The 15518-nt window shown below is 35.3% G+C and overlaps 1 protein-coding gene and 1 pseudogene across 2 annotated transcripts; both read left to right on the top strand.

Annotated features, from left to right (window-relative positions):
* Positions 1 to 884: 884 nt before the first annotated feature.
* Positions 885 to 4212, top strand: LOC143590836 (putative inactive purple acid phosphatase 28; annotated as a pseudogene). The gene is made up of 5 exons (XR_013145555.1): positions 885 to 1088; positions 1156 to 1300; positions 2645 to 3061; positions 3562 to 4014; positions 4132 to 4212. The product of XR_013145555.1 is annotated as a putative inactive purple acid phosphatase 28 (transcript).
* A 7372-nt stretch (positions 4213 to 11584) lies between these two features.
* LOC143590837 (protein At-4/1-like) lies at positions 11585 to 14922 on the top strand. Its single transcript, XM_077071196.1, has 8 exons — positions 11585 to 11647; positions 11722 to 11827; positions 12531 to 12586; positions 12710 to 12787; positions 13424 to 13497; positions 13578 to 13711; positions 13797 to 13892; positions 14692 to 14922. Exons 1-8 carry the CDS (start codon positions 11585 to 11587, stop codon positions 14841 to 14843), a joined length of 759 nt encoding a protein of 252 aa, XP_076927311.1. The 3' UTR covers positions 14844 to 14922.
* Positions 14923 to 15518: the final 596 nt, after the last annotated feature.

Consider the following 15518-nt stretch of genomic DNA (forward strand, 5'->3'; position numbering starts at 1 on the left):
GTATCAAATGAGACTGAAACTCCTAACATTTTGGTTGGAAGTAATACCCATTTGACACTAAGCCAAACTAGTGGTTATGTAATTGAGTTTAAACATTAAATATACATATTAACGAAAATACATGTAGTTAAAAAAAAATTGGGCCTAGTGGGGTGTCGAGCCTGTGGCCGTCGACCATCCCGCCACACCTTATGGCTTGCCCTGACTACAAACCCAAGATTAGTCTTGAGTTCATGTGGCTTTCTTTGTAAAATGTACGTTTGGTCTTTATACTTTCATATCTCCTGTCTTGCACAACTTAGGGCTTATCACTTGGTTTTTCAATCGACGATGTTCTTGTTTATTGAGTCACAACAATAGAGAGCACCTATAGGTGTAAACGAGTCAAGCCGATTGCGAACTACTCGAACTCGGATTGATAAAAAGGTCAAAGCTGTATGTGAAGCTCGTCAAGCCAAAACGATCCATGTATAATTTTGAGTGTTACCTCTTTTAGACTTCTATATAATAATTTCACACCACATAACCGAGCTCGAGCCAAACTTTGACTCATTAAGGTACTAAACGAGCTCAACCCGAACTTAGATTCGTTTAAGGTTTTTCTCAAAATATATAAACTAATAAAAAGAAAATGTATGCAAACTAAATAATAAATAATAAACGATCTGAGCCCTACGAACTCTGGTAAGTCAAAACGAGCTAAGCTCGAGCTAGGGCATGTTTATACCCATAGGCACCTCGAGTGACTTGGTTTTTAGATGGTGTTTGGGATTCCTGCCCATAAACTAATGAAAAACAAACAAACATTTATAAAAGTAAATAAAAAAGATATTTTTTTGCTAGATTCCAGGGTTAAAATAGATACACGAAAGCAGAAACAATAGTCAAAAAGTATGCAGCAATCGAACAGCAGAAAATGGATTCAAGCGTTGGTCTACCTATCAACGATCACAATCTCACTCTACTTCCTCCAGGTTTCAATCCTGTCCGACCGATTGATAATATCCCATCACAAAACAATCACCCTCAAGAAGCACCCGAATCTTCCGTTACGCTTCAATTCCGATGGCACCTTCAAGATCCTTCAGGTTGTTGTTAAATTTCAATTTCTTCGTTGTTTTATGCAATTGATTCTATGTGTTGTCTTGTCATTAGGTTGCTGATATGCATTATGGAACTGGGTTGACTCGGTGCAGAGATGTTTTGAGCTCCGAGTTTGACTCGTGCTCGGATTGGAACACCACTTTGTTTTTGAAGCGGATGATCGATGCCGAAAAGCCCGATTTTATTGCTTTTACAGGTGGATTTTAGTTTGGTAACATATATTATTATTATTATTATTATGTATATCCTGTAGAGGCAGGGTCGTCTCCTAGGACTTAAATACGTGGGGTGAACGGAAAAAAAGGAGTTGTAGGCACTAACGAGTATTGAAATATATAAGCTAAAAAGACGTTTTGGACCCAATAATTATGAGATGATCAAGTTCCAATGGGATCTTATAAGGTATATATTTTTAAATATATACATTAAAAGTATATAAAAAAAACTTTTTGGCCCCCGAAAATTAAGGGCCTCGGCCGAATGTCCGGCTTGAACTACCCACAAGCCGGCCCTGTAGAGGTAGAGGTGCAAAATCCCTAACCTATGTAACTGGTTCAGTTTGGTTACTAACCGATAATAACTTATTGAAGTAATAGGTTATTACCGGTTAACCGGTTAATAAATGAACCGAACCGGTTACGTAGGTTAGGGATTTTTCACTAAAAAACCGGTTAGGGGCCATAACCGGTTATTGGCAATAACAGGTTTTGAGCGTTTGACCAATAAGCGGTTATGGGTAGTAACCGATGTTCCAAAAAGCGGTCAACCGGTATTTGGACGACTATGTGTATGTGTAGATATATTCATTGAGGTACACTTTAGTTTTGTCCTTATGAATTGTGAGTACTGAATGTATCGTAGAATTTGCATTTATTGAAGAACTATTCTTCAGTTTTTAGTGAAGGATCTAGATGTTGACTTTAGATGATCAATTTTTTTTGGATTGTTAAATGCAATCAATGTTAATCTGTTATATGAGACTGTTAGTAACTATGAGCCCGAGGTCGGCTCGTGAGTCGTTTTTTCAAGCACAGGCTTGTTTATTATATATTAATTAATTTATATATGTTTTTAATTATTTTTATATATTTTGGGAAAAAACCTTAAACGGGCCTAAGCTTGGCTCAAGCTCATGTAGTACCTTAAACAAGCTAAAGCTAGGCTCGAGCTCGATTGTGTAGTGTGAAAATTAGTACATAGAAGTTTGAAAGAGGTAAAGCTTAAAAATACACAAGGCTCGAACTCAGGCTCGATAACTAAACGAACTTTATTTGAGGCTCGGGCTCGGCTCAAGCTCAAAAAAGATTGGCTCATTTTGAAATATTTATTGATATGATCTCGAGTAGCTGAAGCTCATGAGCAGCTTGGCTCGTTAGCACCCCTATATGAGTGGTGTTCTCTTATGCACTTGATGTGTGTCAGATTGAATGCATTATACAAAACATAGCACTCCTTTATATATAGGATACTAGAACTAACTAACTGTACAGCAACTCGTATTGAAAAGTATGTTTTCTGACTTTCTCTCATGCATTACTAGGGGATAACATATTCGGGTCAAGTACTAATGATGCTGCTGAGTCACTGTTCAAAGCATTTGGTCCAGCAATGGATTCCAGGCTTCATGGGCTGCGGTTTTGGGCAATCATGACCAAGAGTCAACTATGACCCGTGAAGAACTGATGTCATTCATATCACTTATGGATTATTCACTTTCACAACCAACCCGCTAACTCAAGACCCGAAAGACCCTACTAAACAAAGAGTTATGACAGCAATCAATGGGTTCGGGAACTATGATCTCAGAGTGTGGGGCCCACCAGGGTCCCACTTGGCCAACCAGACTGTATCCAATCTCTTCTTTCTAGACAGTGGGGATAGAGCCTTCGTTGATGGCTTTAAGACGTATGGATGGATCAAGGAGTCTCAACTTAGTTGGCTACGTGGCGCTTCTAAGGTATATTGAGCATAAAATGTAGAGGTGGCAATTTCGACCCGTTTGTAAATGAATGGGTTATGGGGCGATCTGGTTTGTGTTTATCTCAAACTTATCGTATAGAAGGTTTTAGCTGTAAGGGGAACAGGTCAAATGAGTCAAAACCGGCTAAAGTCGTGCATCTGTCTTTTTTTCTTTTTCTTTTTTTAAGAATACAACCTTCTAAACAGTTTTATTCATATATTGTTTTTGTAAGGGCAATTTGCATAAAAAAAAATTGCCACAGAAAATACCATTTAAATTAAATGAAAATTTGATTTACAGTAACTTTAAACCTCGGCAAAAAGTAATAGAAAGCCAACTCATTCCGGCCCGTTTTGATGTGTACTAAAACATGACAGTTTTGATTTGTTATCCAAACTGTCCAACTCGCCCATGAAGTCATGACCCCCCTTCTGTGAACTGGTTCAATTAGATTTGGATTTAGGTTTCATTAACATGTTGCAGGGTCTCGCTAACAGGCCCACTATCAAGAAAACGATCAATCACAAGACATTCCATCGCTAGCATTCTTCCATATCCCGATACCCGAGATTCGGACAGGGCCTTTTCGTGAAATATTCGGGGAATATAAGGAGCACGTGGCATGCTCAATAGTCAACTCGGGGGTATTGCAGACACTTGTGTCAATGGGAGATGTGAAAGCAGTGTTTTTGGGCCATGATCACCTTAATGATTTTTGTGGGAATTTGAATGGTGTATGGTTTTGTTATGGTGGTGGGTTCGGGTATCATGGTTATGGTCGGGCTGGGTGGTCGAGACGGGGTCGGGTCATACTTGGTCGGCTTAAAAAGGGGAAGAATGATTGGATGGGAGTTGAATCGATCGAGACGTGGAAGCGACTTGATGATGAAAAGTTGACTAAAATTGACCACCAGATACTGTGGACGTCGTCAAAGTGATTCTTGTTGCAGGTGAGTCTAAATGTGCAAAATCAGCTTTGGCCCGTTTGATATGTTTCTCGTTATTGGGTTGAAATTGTTGGGTCTGCTTTGAATTAACTATACTGATATATTCGGTTATTTCTGCAGGATGGTTATATCGTCAAGAACCTTGTTGTTGACGTGGCGAAAGGGTTTGTAAAAATCAGATGTAATGATAAAATTGCGAGAGAAACATTTTACATGTATAATGTTTTGGTGTGTAATTCAAATTCTATCTGCTGTGGTTGGATATATGGATAAATGGTGGTAATGTTGTGTTGGACCCGATATAAGTATAATCAGGTTTTGGGTTGGCCAATCTAACCTGCTTGATAAATAAGTTGTGTTTGGGTTAACACTTGCCCCGTCCAATTAGGGTTGTGTTTCGGTTGTGCTATAGGTTTCTTAATTATGTTATATATTGTACATATTAAAAACCAAAAGTTTGTGGCTATCGGTAAAAACACTATTTATCATTTTTTACTTTTTTTGTAAGTCTACTGTACAACTATATTATGCATAGTCTCATTTACATGTGTTGCTGCAGGTTTGCAGGAATTATCCTCCTCGTATTGGCTTGTAGTGTTTGTAGTGGTGTAATGAGTTACAAGTGTGTTAAGTCTTTGAATTGATGGCACCATAATCTATAAAGGATAGAAAAGTAATTACACTAAACGTGAGGTTTCATGAACTTGTAAGATACGTTTGAAGAACGAAATGATGTAACGGCAAGTTACTTTTTTTGGCCAATGGTGAAATGTCATTTCTATCCTCATCCTGTAATTGTAAAATTACTTTTTTTGTCCATCACCCTTCTCTAATAATCAAACTGTTACGATAGCTAATGCAATTAAAGCTTGTAAAGTCGGGGTTACTCGTGATGATTTTGACACTTGCGATATAACCCTTAAAGCCTTTGAAGAAATGGGTATGAAAGTCGGGGTTTAAGGGCCCGGATCAGTAAGCTTATTGGGCTTTTGTTTGAATCAAACGAGCTTCTGGAAGCCGAAAACAATAAGCAAGTGAAAGTAGAAGAGGAGATGAGAGTTGTGAGTGAAAAGCTTTATGGGCTTAAAGATGTGATGAAGAATCTTGATGTTGAGATTGACACTCTGAGGCTAAAAGGCAAGAATCTTGAATTAGTTGTTTGTAAAGAGGCTAATGCACCTTGTTGTTTAAAAATTTAGTTTTGTGTTTAGGAAGAGCATATGTGGGAATGGTCCCATTTCTGTATACGCAGTGCGTGGTTATTTTGGCCTGCTTGTTGGCGATGATATGGATCGTTCCATGTACATCATTTGGATGGGAGTATGAATGTTACAAATTGTATGGCTATGTGCTTGTGTTATATATTTGCAGCTTGCTATCTCAAAGTGGGATTGCTATTATGTGAATTAACTGTCTTCTCGTCTCCTCTTTTAATTTTCCTGATGTATCAAAATAACTTTCTTAATATGACAAGCTTGTACTAATTTGGTATCTATTCTGTTCTAAACTGTGAAATTATACCGTAAGTAACAGTTTGTTTTCAGTTTTCAATGACTGAGTTTTGACTTTGGACGACAAAAAACGATATTAACATTAGGCTCACAAGTTTAACTTTAAACCCATCAGAATCGGCATTGAACGCCCCTACGTAACATATTAATTTGTTTAAATTTTAAAAATTATAACAAAATCATATTCAAATTAAAGAGAATAACATGTTTGTTTTTATGGTATAATTTTTCTACAAAAATATTAACGTATGAAAAAGTTAATGTCGTTTAGAAATCATGGGTGGCGGGTGGGAAGTTAGTTTAAAACTGAAATTAAAAACATAATAAGGTTAAAGATGAAGGGGTAAACTTGTAAGTTGGATAAATTATGGTTATGTTTAAAAGACAAGTTTACCCTATTAACACATGTACTTTATGCATTGGAATTTGTAAAACTCTTAAAATCAAGTGTCTTAATTTACCCTTGTCTCATGTATTATATATAGTATAGATAAATTCAAGCAATACTACTAATTTGTCTATGTTACTTTTTATTCATGTATGATATATGCACATATATCGACTTTTATATGTTTACTAATTTTATTCGTATTAACAACTTTTTTAGGCATATTATGAATTTATTTTTTGAGTTTTTCTGTTTAGGTTGCTATACCGAGTGCCAATAACATTTCAATATCATAATGAACCAAATCGATGTCATTCGAATTTATGTTGGAACGCACATGGAAACTTTACTAGTTTATAATTATTTGGCCAGTATCTATTATGTAAGCTAAAACATTATGTATGGTACATAAAAATGGTAATACACAAGTATAGCCGGTTACTTGTTAATGGGCCGGCTTGGATTATCTACATGATCTTTAACTAGTCAAACGGTTCAAAATAAAATTAATTAAAAAGAAAGGGGTATTTACTTGGGTTATGTACATGATCTTTAACTAGTCAAACAGGTAAAACAAGTTAAAATTAATAAAAAGAACGGGGGATTAACTCCGATAAATTAGTCAAAGTCGCCGACATATATGAAGATTCCTAAATGATTTTATCCTAAGTATTGGTTATTTGTTCTTAGACTTAACTATATAATTGGTGCCTAACGTTTTATGAAAGTAACGACGTTGGGTATTAACGTTTAAAAGCTACTTGTTTAGGTATTAAACTTTCAATTTTGTAACAAAGTTGGGTACTAAGTCTAACATCCGTTAAAAACTTAACAGAATGGGAGTCATGTGAAAAAAAAAAAAAACTATGGAAATCTTGTCATTACACCTTTAACCCAACTAACATATCAACAGCTTCTTCTTCGCTCCATGATTGTGATATAGAGAAGACACAAAGTCACGATTATGGCAAACGAAGAACATTGGGCGCGTGGGTAATTAGGACAGAGTTTCAAAACTTTTAATTCGACATGGCTTACAGTATGTAATTTTGATAATGATATGCTCTTTAAACCCTCTGTTCTCGATAAGAGATGAAATTGAAAACCATAAATTTTTTTTTTTGTTCAGGCCTTCATCTAGAACTTTTTTTTTAATCAAAATTCACCACGATGGAGAACTTTCCTTCAGCAACTACCACAAAGGTTATGAAAGGGGCAAGATCAATTATGTGGATTTGTTGGATGTAGAAAGGTTCTGTATATTTTTTACATCAATGACATATTAAAAAAGTTAGTATTCGGGCTGAGCACGGTTCGGTTCGGTTCGGTTTTTAGGTTAAACCGAAACCGAAAAGTTGCCTTTTCAAATACACAAACCGATCGTTTTTCCGTTTTTTCGGTTTCGGTTCGGTTATAATCGGTTGGTTTTTTTATTTTTTTTTTTTGGTGTAGACATTGCAAAAAAAATTCCAAAAAAATGAAAATACACATTAGATTCAAAACACAAAAATAGGCATTTGTTACGTGAAACCAAACGATTACAAACTTGCTAAAAGTTTAGCTTCAATCTTCATTCTTCCTCTTATTTGTCACACCCCGACTTAGAGCTTGGGCGTGTGACTCCCAGTAGTTGGTACCTGTTTTGAAAATATATCAGAGTTGCAGGTTATTAGCGAAAGTCTTTGATTATAATAAAATAATAATTTATTTTGAAAATCTCTTGGATAATAAATATCCAAATATTTGGTTTACAAACCTTTTTTATTCTTGTTACAATATTTTATTTATTTAAAACTGAGACATCTCCTTCTGCGAGCATCTAACTCCATAATTGACTCTTATCCCTTGCTATCTGTACTATGCTTGCTTTCATGTAATATGGGGAAAAATACGTCAGTGATATGCTGGTGAATCGTTGACTCTAAAAGCATTTAAATAACAATTATAATACAAATATAGATTTCTTAACAGATCTCAGCAGATGTATTGCTATACCCGGTATTTGTAACACTTCCCTACACACATACAAGTCTCCAAGCCACGTAGCCTATTCCGAAGGACTAGATATAACCGTTGGCCCGCGGCCACGTAGCCTTTGATTGTTTAGGCTGAACAGTTATGTTTGGATCCAGACACATGTGTATTCGGTCTAAGTTGTTTTTATTCTCTAATTTGTATCACAACGTTTTAGAGATCACGCAATCTCATGCAATTGTTTGACTGACTCTATAAGACAAACAACCTATCTATCCTATAGAGTATATTTTGACTGTTTGTAAAGGTTTAACGTATTCACCTGTGATTGTCTGTCTGAATGATGTGGTGATCTCGTTTGAAAACATTTGTGAATGAATGATGATTGACCTATCATAAAATAGGTTTATATAAATACCCGGATTGATCACTGTTTGAATAAAATATTTATGTATGTGATCTTTGTCACACCCCAACCTAAGGCGGAAATGCCGGTGTGTGATCTGATTGCTCACAGCTCGAAGATACTATCATAAATATAAATGACAATATCTAATTAATTATTTTATTCAAAGTATACACACATTATTCAAATTACAACAAAACAATATAAGTACATGAATGTAACTCAAATAATATTTTCTTGTTTATGTCCTAAGGTCTTGTCTACGTGTCCAACTTCAACTCAGGCAACCTGCATATGCGTAGAAAATGGAGTTTTGTCAACAAATATGTTGAGTGAGTCTATCACCAGGTTTTGACACCAAAAATAATGTTATAATAAATAAGCAAAACGTAATAAATGCGGTAATGAAATCAAACCATAAGCAAATAGATTGTCGACTAAACCATTGCTAAGCGAATCGGGCGCCGGTAAGTCAACCATGAGCAAATAAGAATAAGACCGTTGCCAAGCGAATTGGGCGGTGGTCAATAGAATGAGAACCCTCTCCAAGGGGATATGTCAAAGAATGAATACAATAACACATAAGCACATAACAAGTAGATTTGATTAATCACACACAATTACACGTTTGCTATTTTTGATATATATGTATATATAGATATGTATGTATAGTATTATATACGCATATGTCCCCAAAACGTTTATGAAAAATCGAGTAAAATAGAAGAATGATAAAACTCACCCTAGATTAAAGGCAAGTGAATATAATTAAGAATAAACGAGTCAACGGATAAGCGAGTCGTCCGATACGCGTCAAACGAGAGAAATGATCAGAACCTGAAACTTTGTGATATGAAACTATAAATAAAAACGAACTTAATGCCGCTGGAATCAATCCAAACGGATGAACAGAACTCTAGTTATGTTGAATTAAATGTTTAAGCGAGCTGGTATTGACCAGAATCCGAATAGCGAGTCGGGAGTCGGGTTTTGGACAGTAGCCTTAAAGGTTTGTTACGAGAATAAAAGTCTTCTGGACCGAACGTTGAATCCGACCAGAAGCATGAGAAAACGCAAAGTCAAACTTATTGACTGTTTTGCCTTTTAACGGATTTTAAAGCAATTGACCAGTCAACACCCTTCAGCCACCGAAATTGATTGAAGTTTATTGACTAGGAAATATGTATGAACGATTTTACAGTTTACAACTTACCCGGAAAGTGAAAGGAATGATGAGAAACGGAAGTCAAAGGTCATTGAGTTTGCAAAGTCAACGAACAAGTCTTGAATCTTTAACGAATATGCAAAAACCAAAGGGTTGGAGAACGAGCAGAGGTAAGTGACGGATGGAGGATGTTCCTTAGGGTTTTATTAAAGTTTACAGCAGATGGTTATGTCTTGTTTATATAGAAAAACATAAAACGAACTAATTATGGGCTTTTAGCCCGTTTAGGCAAGTAAATATGGTTTAAAGGAAAGAATAATCAATTTATTCATAAAGATTTGATCTTAAGCATAGGAAAACGATTTAGGACTTGTATTTTAGTTATATGATGTTTACTTGGACCTTAATTCACTCAAACATGCTTAAAATAAACGATTTTATACCATAAACGAGTTAGGAAACGAACTAGAACTTAAACGATCTGTGCAGGGATGCCATAGCGCCGCACGGTGTCCACTACCCTTGGTGGTCGCGCAGCGCCTCGGCCACAATGGGTGGAGTTTCATTTTTGTCACAAACAACCCCTATACTTTGTTAAATGAGCATACTTGAACTAGTTTTTAGTATAATTTGGTTTTGAACATTAATTGGAATACAAGGGCCTAAAGTGAACACTAGGAAACTTATTTACTTATATTTATTTGATTTTTATTAATATTAAAGGTCTAAAATGTTCCCGAGTCGGGTTATACGCAAACGAAAACGGGTTTGAAAATCCGAAATGTTACAGTCTCCCATACTTTAGGGAATTTCGTCCCAAAATTAAAGAAAACCAAAACATCATCGTTTTGAAAATAATTTAAACTTTTAAGGAAAATATCATAACATAGAACTTCTAATAACCGAAGCAATGCTTCAAATGGCAATCCGATAAGTGCACTTATATATAGGATGTACCAGCGGTGTATCCATCATGTCCTTATCATCTCATCATTTGTACCGTTACCCAAGCTACCTTAGGTTCTAAATCATGACACACAATTGTACGTATTATGATTTCCATACGAGGACTTGGATAATTATGTATGCATCCATAATTACTCTTATCGTCGGATGGTCCGCATAATTCGTTTCATCATGTGAGTTATAAAAAATGAAAAATAAAATTTTAAGAGGAAACAATTGTTTTGATAATATAATTTCAAATTATAATTAATAATGTTTAGTTGAATTAATAAAATCGTGAGATTTCGAAAACCTCTTTTGCTTTAAACAGTAAAATTTTTGAAAATAAATTTTTTTGAAATAGATGTTATTGTGATAATCGAGATTAAGGAAATGAGATGGAGATACAAGATCCTAATAGATTAACTTTGATAAAGGAAGTTTATTCAGGGGAGTGAATTACGCAAAGGTTTATAACAAATAGTCAATGGCATGCGGAGTCCTTAAAGATCGTATTCTTTAGGAATGAAGTTCTTAAGATCGAAAATATAAGTTTAACGAAAATTTTGATGAGTCAAGTTTAGTTAATTTAAGTGCTTATGAGTTTAAAGAGAAATTAACATAGCTAACTTATAACTCTCACTTATTTAAACACAAATAATAATAATAATAATAACATTAGTCAATATGCCAATAAATGGTTTTATCCAACGTATTGGTTGTTGGTCCATACGTTATGTCAAGTGACCGTGAAAGTGAGGTGTGTCGCATAGGCATGACTCTCAAGAGACTACGCTGACATTCAAGGGAGATTGAAATGAGTTTCACGGGTATTTTACAACCGAAAAGAGACAAGCTTATAATTTTTAATAGTATTTATTATTTGCTAGTCTCAAATCAAAAAGTAACACCTCCTCTTTTACCTTTCATAATTATAACACCCTTCTGTTTAGGTGTGGCTCCTACGCTTTCACTAATTAAATGAATGCATTCATTAACGGTTTACGAATACAAATAAAATTGAATGAGCGTGAAAATGGTTTCTTGAATTCATCACCAAAAGTTCATAAACATGTTCAGATTCGTTTGTTTAACTAATTGTTTGTTTGTTAATATATTAAACGAACGAACCAACCAACCGAGAAACAGTTCACTTATGATTCAAAATCAAGCAAACGGTAAGAATGGCGGCAACTTCCGACGAAGCATTGGACTCACTCCTCTCCGATTTCGATCAGATACACTCTGTATTAATCACCTTCACCTTACATTCTGTTATTATCAAAAACCTAAATAAAATTAATAACCGCTGCTTGTGCAGGATTTCAGCCAAGGACTCGTTGAGATTCAAAGGCTTCAATCGAAATGCAATTCCGAAATCAAACGCCGAGAAGCGGTTGAATCAACGGTCAACACTCTCAGATCAGGTCTCTTTTATCATCTCAAACCATTTCGCTTTTGATTTCAAGTATATTATCATCAAATTTACGGTACTGTATAGATGTTCGTCGATTTAAATATCGGTTGTGAATTGACTTGGCTCGTTTCTTATTTATTTATAAAACTATATATTTTAATTGATTTTGTATATTTTGGAAGCTTGATAATTAAACAAGCATTATCTGAGGCTCAGCTTGATAACTAAACAAGCTTTATTTGAGGTCGGGCTCGGCTCGATAACTAAACGAGCTTTATTTAAGTTTGGGCTCGGGCTCGATAACTAAACAAGCTTTATTTGGCGCTCGGGCTCGGCTCGATAATTAAACGAGCATTATATGAGGCTCAGGCTCTGCTCGATAACTAAACGAGCTTTATTTGAGATTGGGCCCGGCTTGATAACTAAGCAAGCATTATATGAGGCCCAGGCTCTGCTCGATAGCTAAACAAGCTTTATTTGAGGTCGAGCTCGGTTAGGAAAAAACTGGGCTCGTTTCGAGCTTTTTATTGATCCAAGCTCGAGCAGCTCGGCTCGTTTGCACCCCTATTTGCGTAAGTAATATTTAATACCCCAGTTTGTAAACCTAATTGCACGAGAACAATTTAGTTAATTAATAGTAATTAGGCCTGGAGGAAGTTGATTTGAACTTGAAGTTAATTAGTACTAACTCTTTGTTTAATATTTACTACTAGAAAATGAGAGAGTGATGAAGTTGTATAAAGGATCCATCAGCAAACTGGCTAATCAGGTTAGAAATGTGATTACTAGAATCAGTTAAAATTCTGTTTCTGGTAACAATATGAGGTTGAGTTGAAAATTGTTATACAGTTCTAGGTTTCTTATTTTGCGATTTTTTGTTCAACGAAAACAGCTTGAGCGCAGGAATAACTGTGACAGCTTGAAAGATGAATTGAAGAGAGTGTATGATGAACATACCAAGAAAGAGAATGTAAGTGACTATAAACAGTACTGGAACTGTTATTTCTGTTTTTATCCAAATGAATATGGCTTGTTAAGCCCACATAAAGTAACTTCAATACATAACTGAATATGTGTTGTAGACGAACCGACCGTTTCTTAGGCGGGAAGTCTGTTTATGTTTGCTTTATCTAAAAAATGAACGAACATTAACTAAATTGTTTGGTCATCTAGTTAAACAAATGAATGTGAACACATATCTCATTCGTTCGTAATGCTCATTTGAGGTTCATTTAATGTTCATTTCATTTGTGTGGATTTACATATTCACCAAAGCAGATTAATAATACTGATAAAAAAGTGGGACCGAGCCATTTTGAGAGTCATCAGCCCGTTAAGCTTCAAATCTTCAGTTGCCAACGTTTAGAATTTAGAAATCCTAGGATTGAGTCTTGATTCTTTTAGTTATCAATTGGTTTTATATATGACTCATGTATGTTCAGAATATTAGCGAATGGACGTAAACGGGCACAAACAAGTTCATTTTTTTATGAAGGAGAACATATGCTCGTTTATATGTTTGTGTTTATTTATTTCTTCAGTAAAAGATGGTTTTTTACCTCTTTCTTTTATGACTGCTTTAATAACCGCTTCGAATTTGCAACAGGAGTTCAGAAATACAATTAACCAGCTGAAGTATGATTATGAGAACAGAATCAAAGGGCTGGAAGCTCAAATCAAGTGAGTATATGCTGTAGTGTTGTACAACACTTTTTTTTTTCTTGATCAATTTGTGTTAGCAAATAATTACTGTAAAACAGAGATAACCTGGCTCACAAAAAGGCAACTGAATCAACCATTAATCAGCTCCACCAAGATTTAACTGCACATAGGAACCATGTTGAAGCTTTATCAAAAAGATTGAATCAGGTTCATTCAGATGTTGAAATGACATGTGAGCTTCTGTTCAGTTATCTATAATATAAAGACATTTATTTACATGTTCTATTAGACTGACATGTGTAACGTTTTTATTCTAGATCAATTTGAGATACAAGATCTGAAAGATTGTCTTATGATGGAACAGGAAGAGAAAAACGGTTTGAATAGGAAGCTTCAGAGTCTTGAAAAGGAATGTATGTTCATGCTACATATACAATAATGAAAACTGCAATTTCAACTTGTTTATGGGTTAGCGGGTCGGTTCGGTCATACTTTATTCAAATGTTATAATGGGTTAATTCTAGCTAAGATAGATACGGGTGGAACAGGTTGAAAGCCATCTGAAGTTTATGCATAAAACCTCCTAATATCATATCACCTATTAAGATAACCATTGTAATACCATAGTTTTAATATAATAGTAACAGTTTAATCATTGGTAGAACTTTAATAGTAGAACTTTTGTAAAATAAGAAAAAAAATGTATGTGCAGGTTGGTCCCACCTGACCCATTTGCTATTTCTGCCACTTTTATTAATAACATATAGTTCAGTCCAGTTTTACTTCTAAACTGAATGTTTTAGTTGTCGAAAATATCTAACAGTTAGGGTTAGTTTTGGTTTCGATTATCAGTTAAATGCACAAAATGGTTCTAACTGATCGCTGACCATCAGGCTGGCAGGCTTCATCTTTAGGTCCTTGTGTCATATATTGGCTCTAAAAAGGATTTTACAAATTTAATGTATATTTACACATGAATTTTTGGATTTTATTTATTTAACAATAAAAAAAAATGATGTTTTGGTTTGGTGATTCAGTTGTGACAAATCATGACTGAAATCGGACCATGTATATAAGCTTTTAGAAAACAGTTAACCTAACCATGGGTTATATGTTCGGTTCAATGTTTCCTATTAATTTGGTTATAATTTGTTTATTAGTAACCATCATTGGCAACAATATGTTTGGTAAATATGTATTTGTGTGTTGCAGTACTGATTAGCAGATCAAAGTTGGCTGAAAGTGAAAACAAACAGGATTTGAGTTCAAATCGACACGTTGAAACCCTGAAGCAGAAAGTAATGAAACTGAGGAAGGAAAACGAGGTCCTCAAAAGGCGACTGGTCGATTCAAAAGAGTGCTGATACATTTCAACAATAAGTACTGCAAATCTAGCCTCCATATTCAAACTGTCATCGTTGAAACATACAACTGTATAGAACATAACATCTAGTAGCAATATAAGCCTTATTTTGCTTCACTAGGCTTATCTACTATGTAAACCGTGTACCTCGTCCTTTCTTTTACCGTATTGTAACTTCGTGTTTTGTGATGAATGAAACTTACTTTTATGTTAATTAATTTTGTTCAATCTTACCTCTCAATCGTTGCGTTGTTCGGAAAAGGGGGAAGTTTTAAGAAATTTCAGTGCTGGTGCATCAGCATGGGGCGTGCCACGCCCCAACACGGGGGTTGCCGCACTTATGCTAGCTGGATTTTAAGTTTTAAGACCGATTTGTGTCATATTCCTAACCCTAGACACCTCATTTCTCTCTCTCGAACGGCTGCCTCCTCCATTCCATCAGTTCCACCCCCTTTTCACTCGATTGTCGCATTTAGGTGAGTTTAATCCTTGTGTGTAGGTTCTATCCTTGATTTCGGGTCTACCGAACCCTAGCCCCAAAATGAGAGTTTTTCTGGTTTAATCTTGTTCCAACTTTGATAATCTAGGGTTAATTGTTGTTTAGCTAGTTTCTTTCGGGTTCTAGTTCTTCTTAAACGGGCAAAATCCCATTTTTGGCCTGGTTTTGTTAGTTTTT

Source organism: Bidens hawaiensis, unplaced genomic scaffold (genome assembly GCF_021521415.1).
Source record: "Bidens hawaiensis isolate Kalapana, Puna unplaced genomic scaffold, B.hawaiensis_p1.1 tig00039015_1, whole genome shotgun sequence".
Taxonomy (NCBI): domain Eukaryota; kingdom Viridiplantae; phylum Streptophyta; class Magnoliopsida; order Asterales; family Asteraceae; genus Bidens; species Bidens hawaiensis.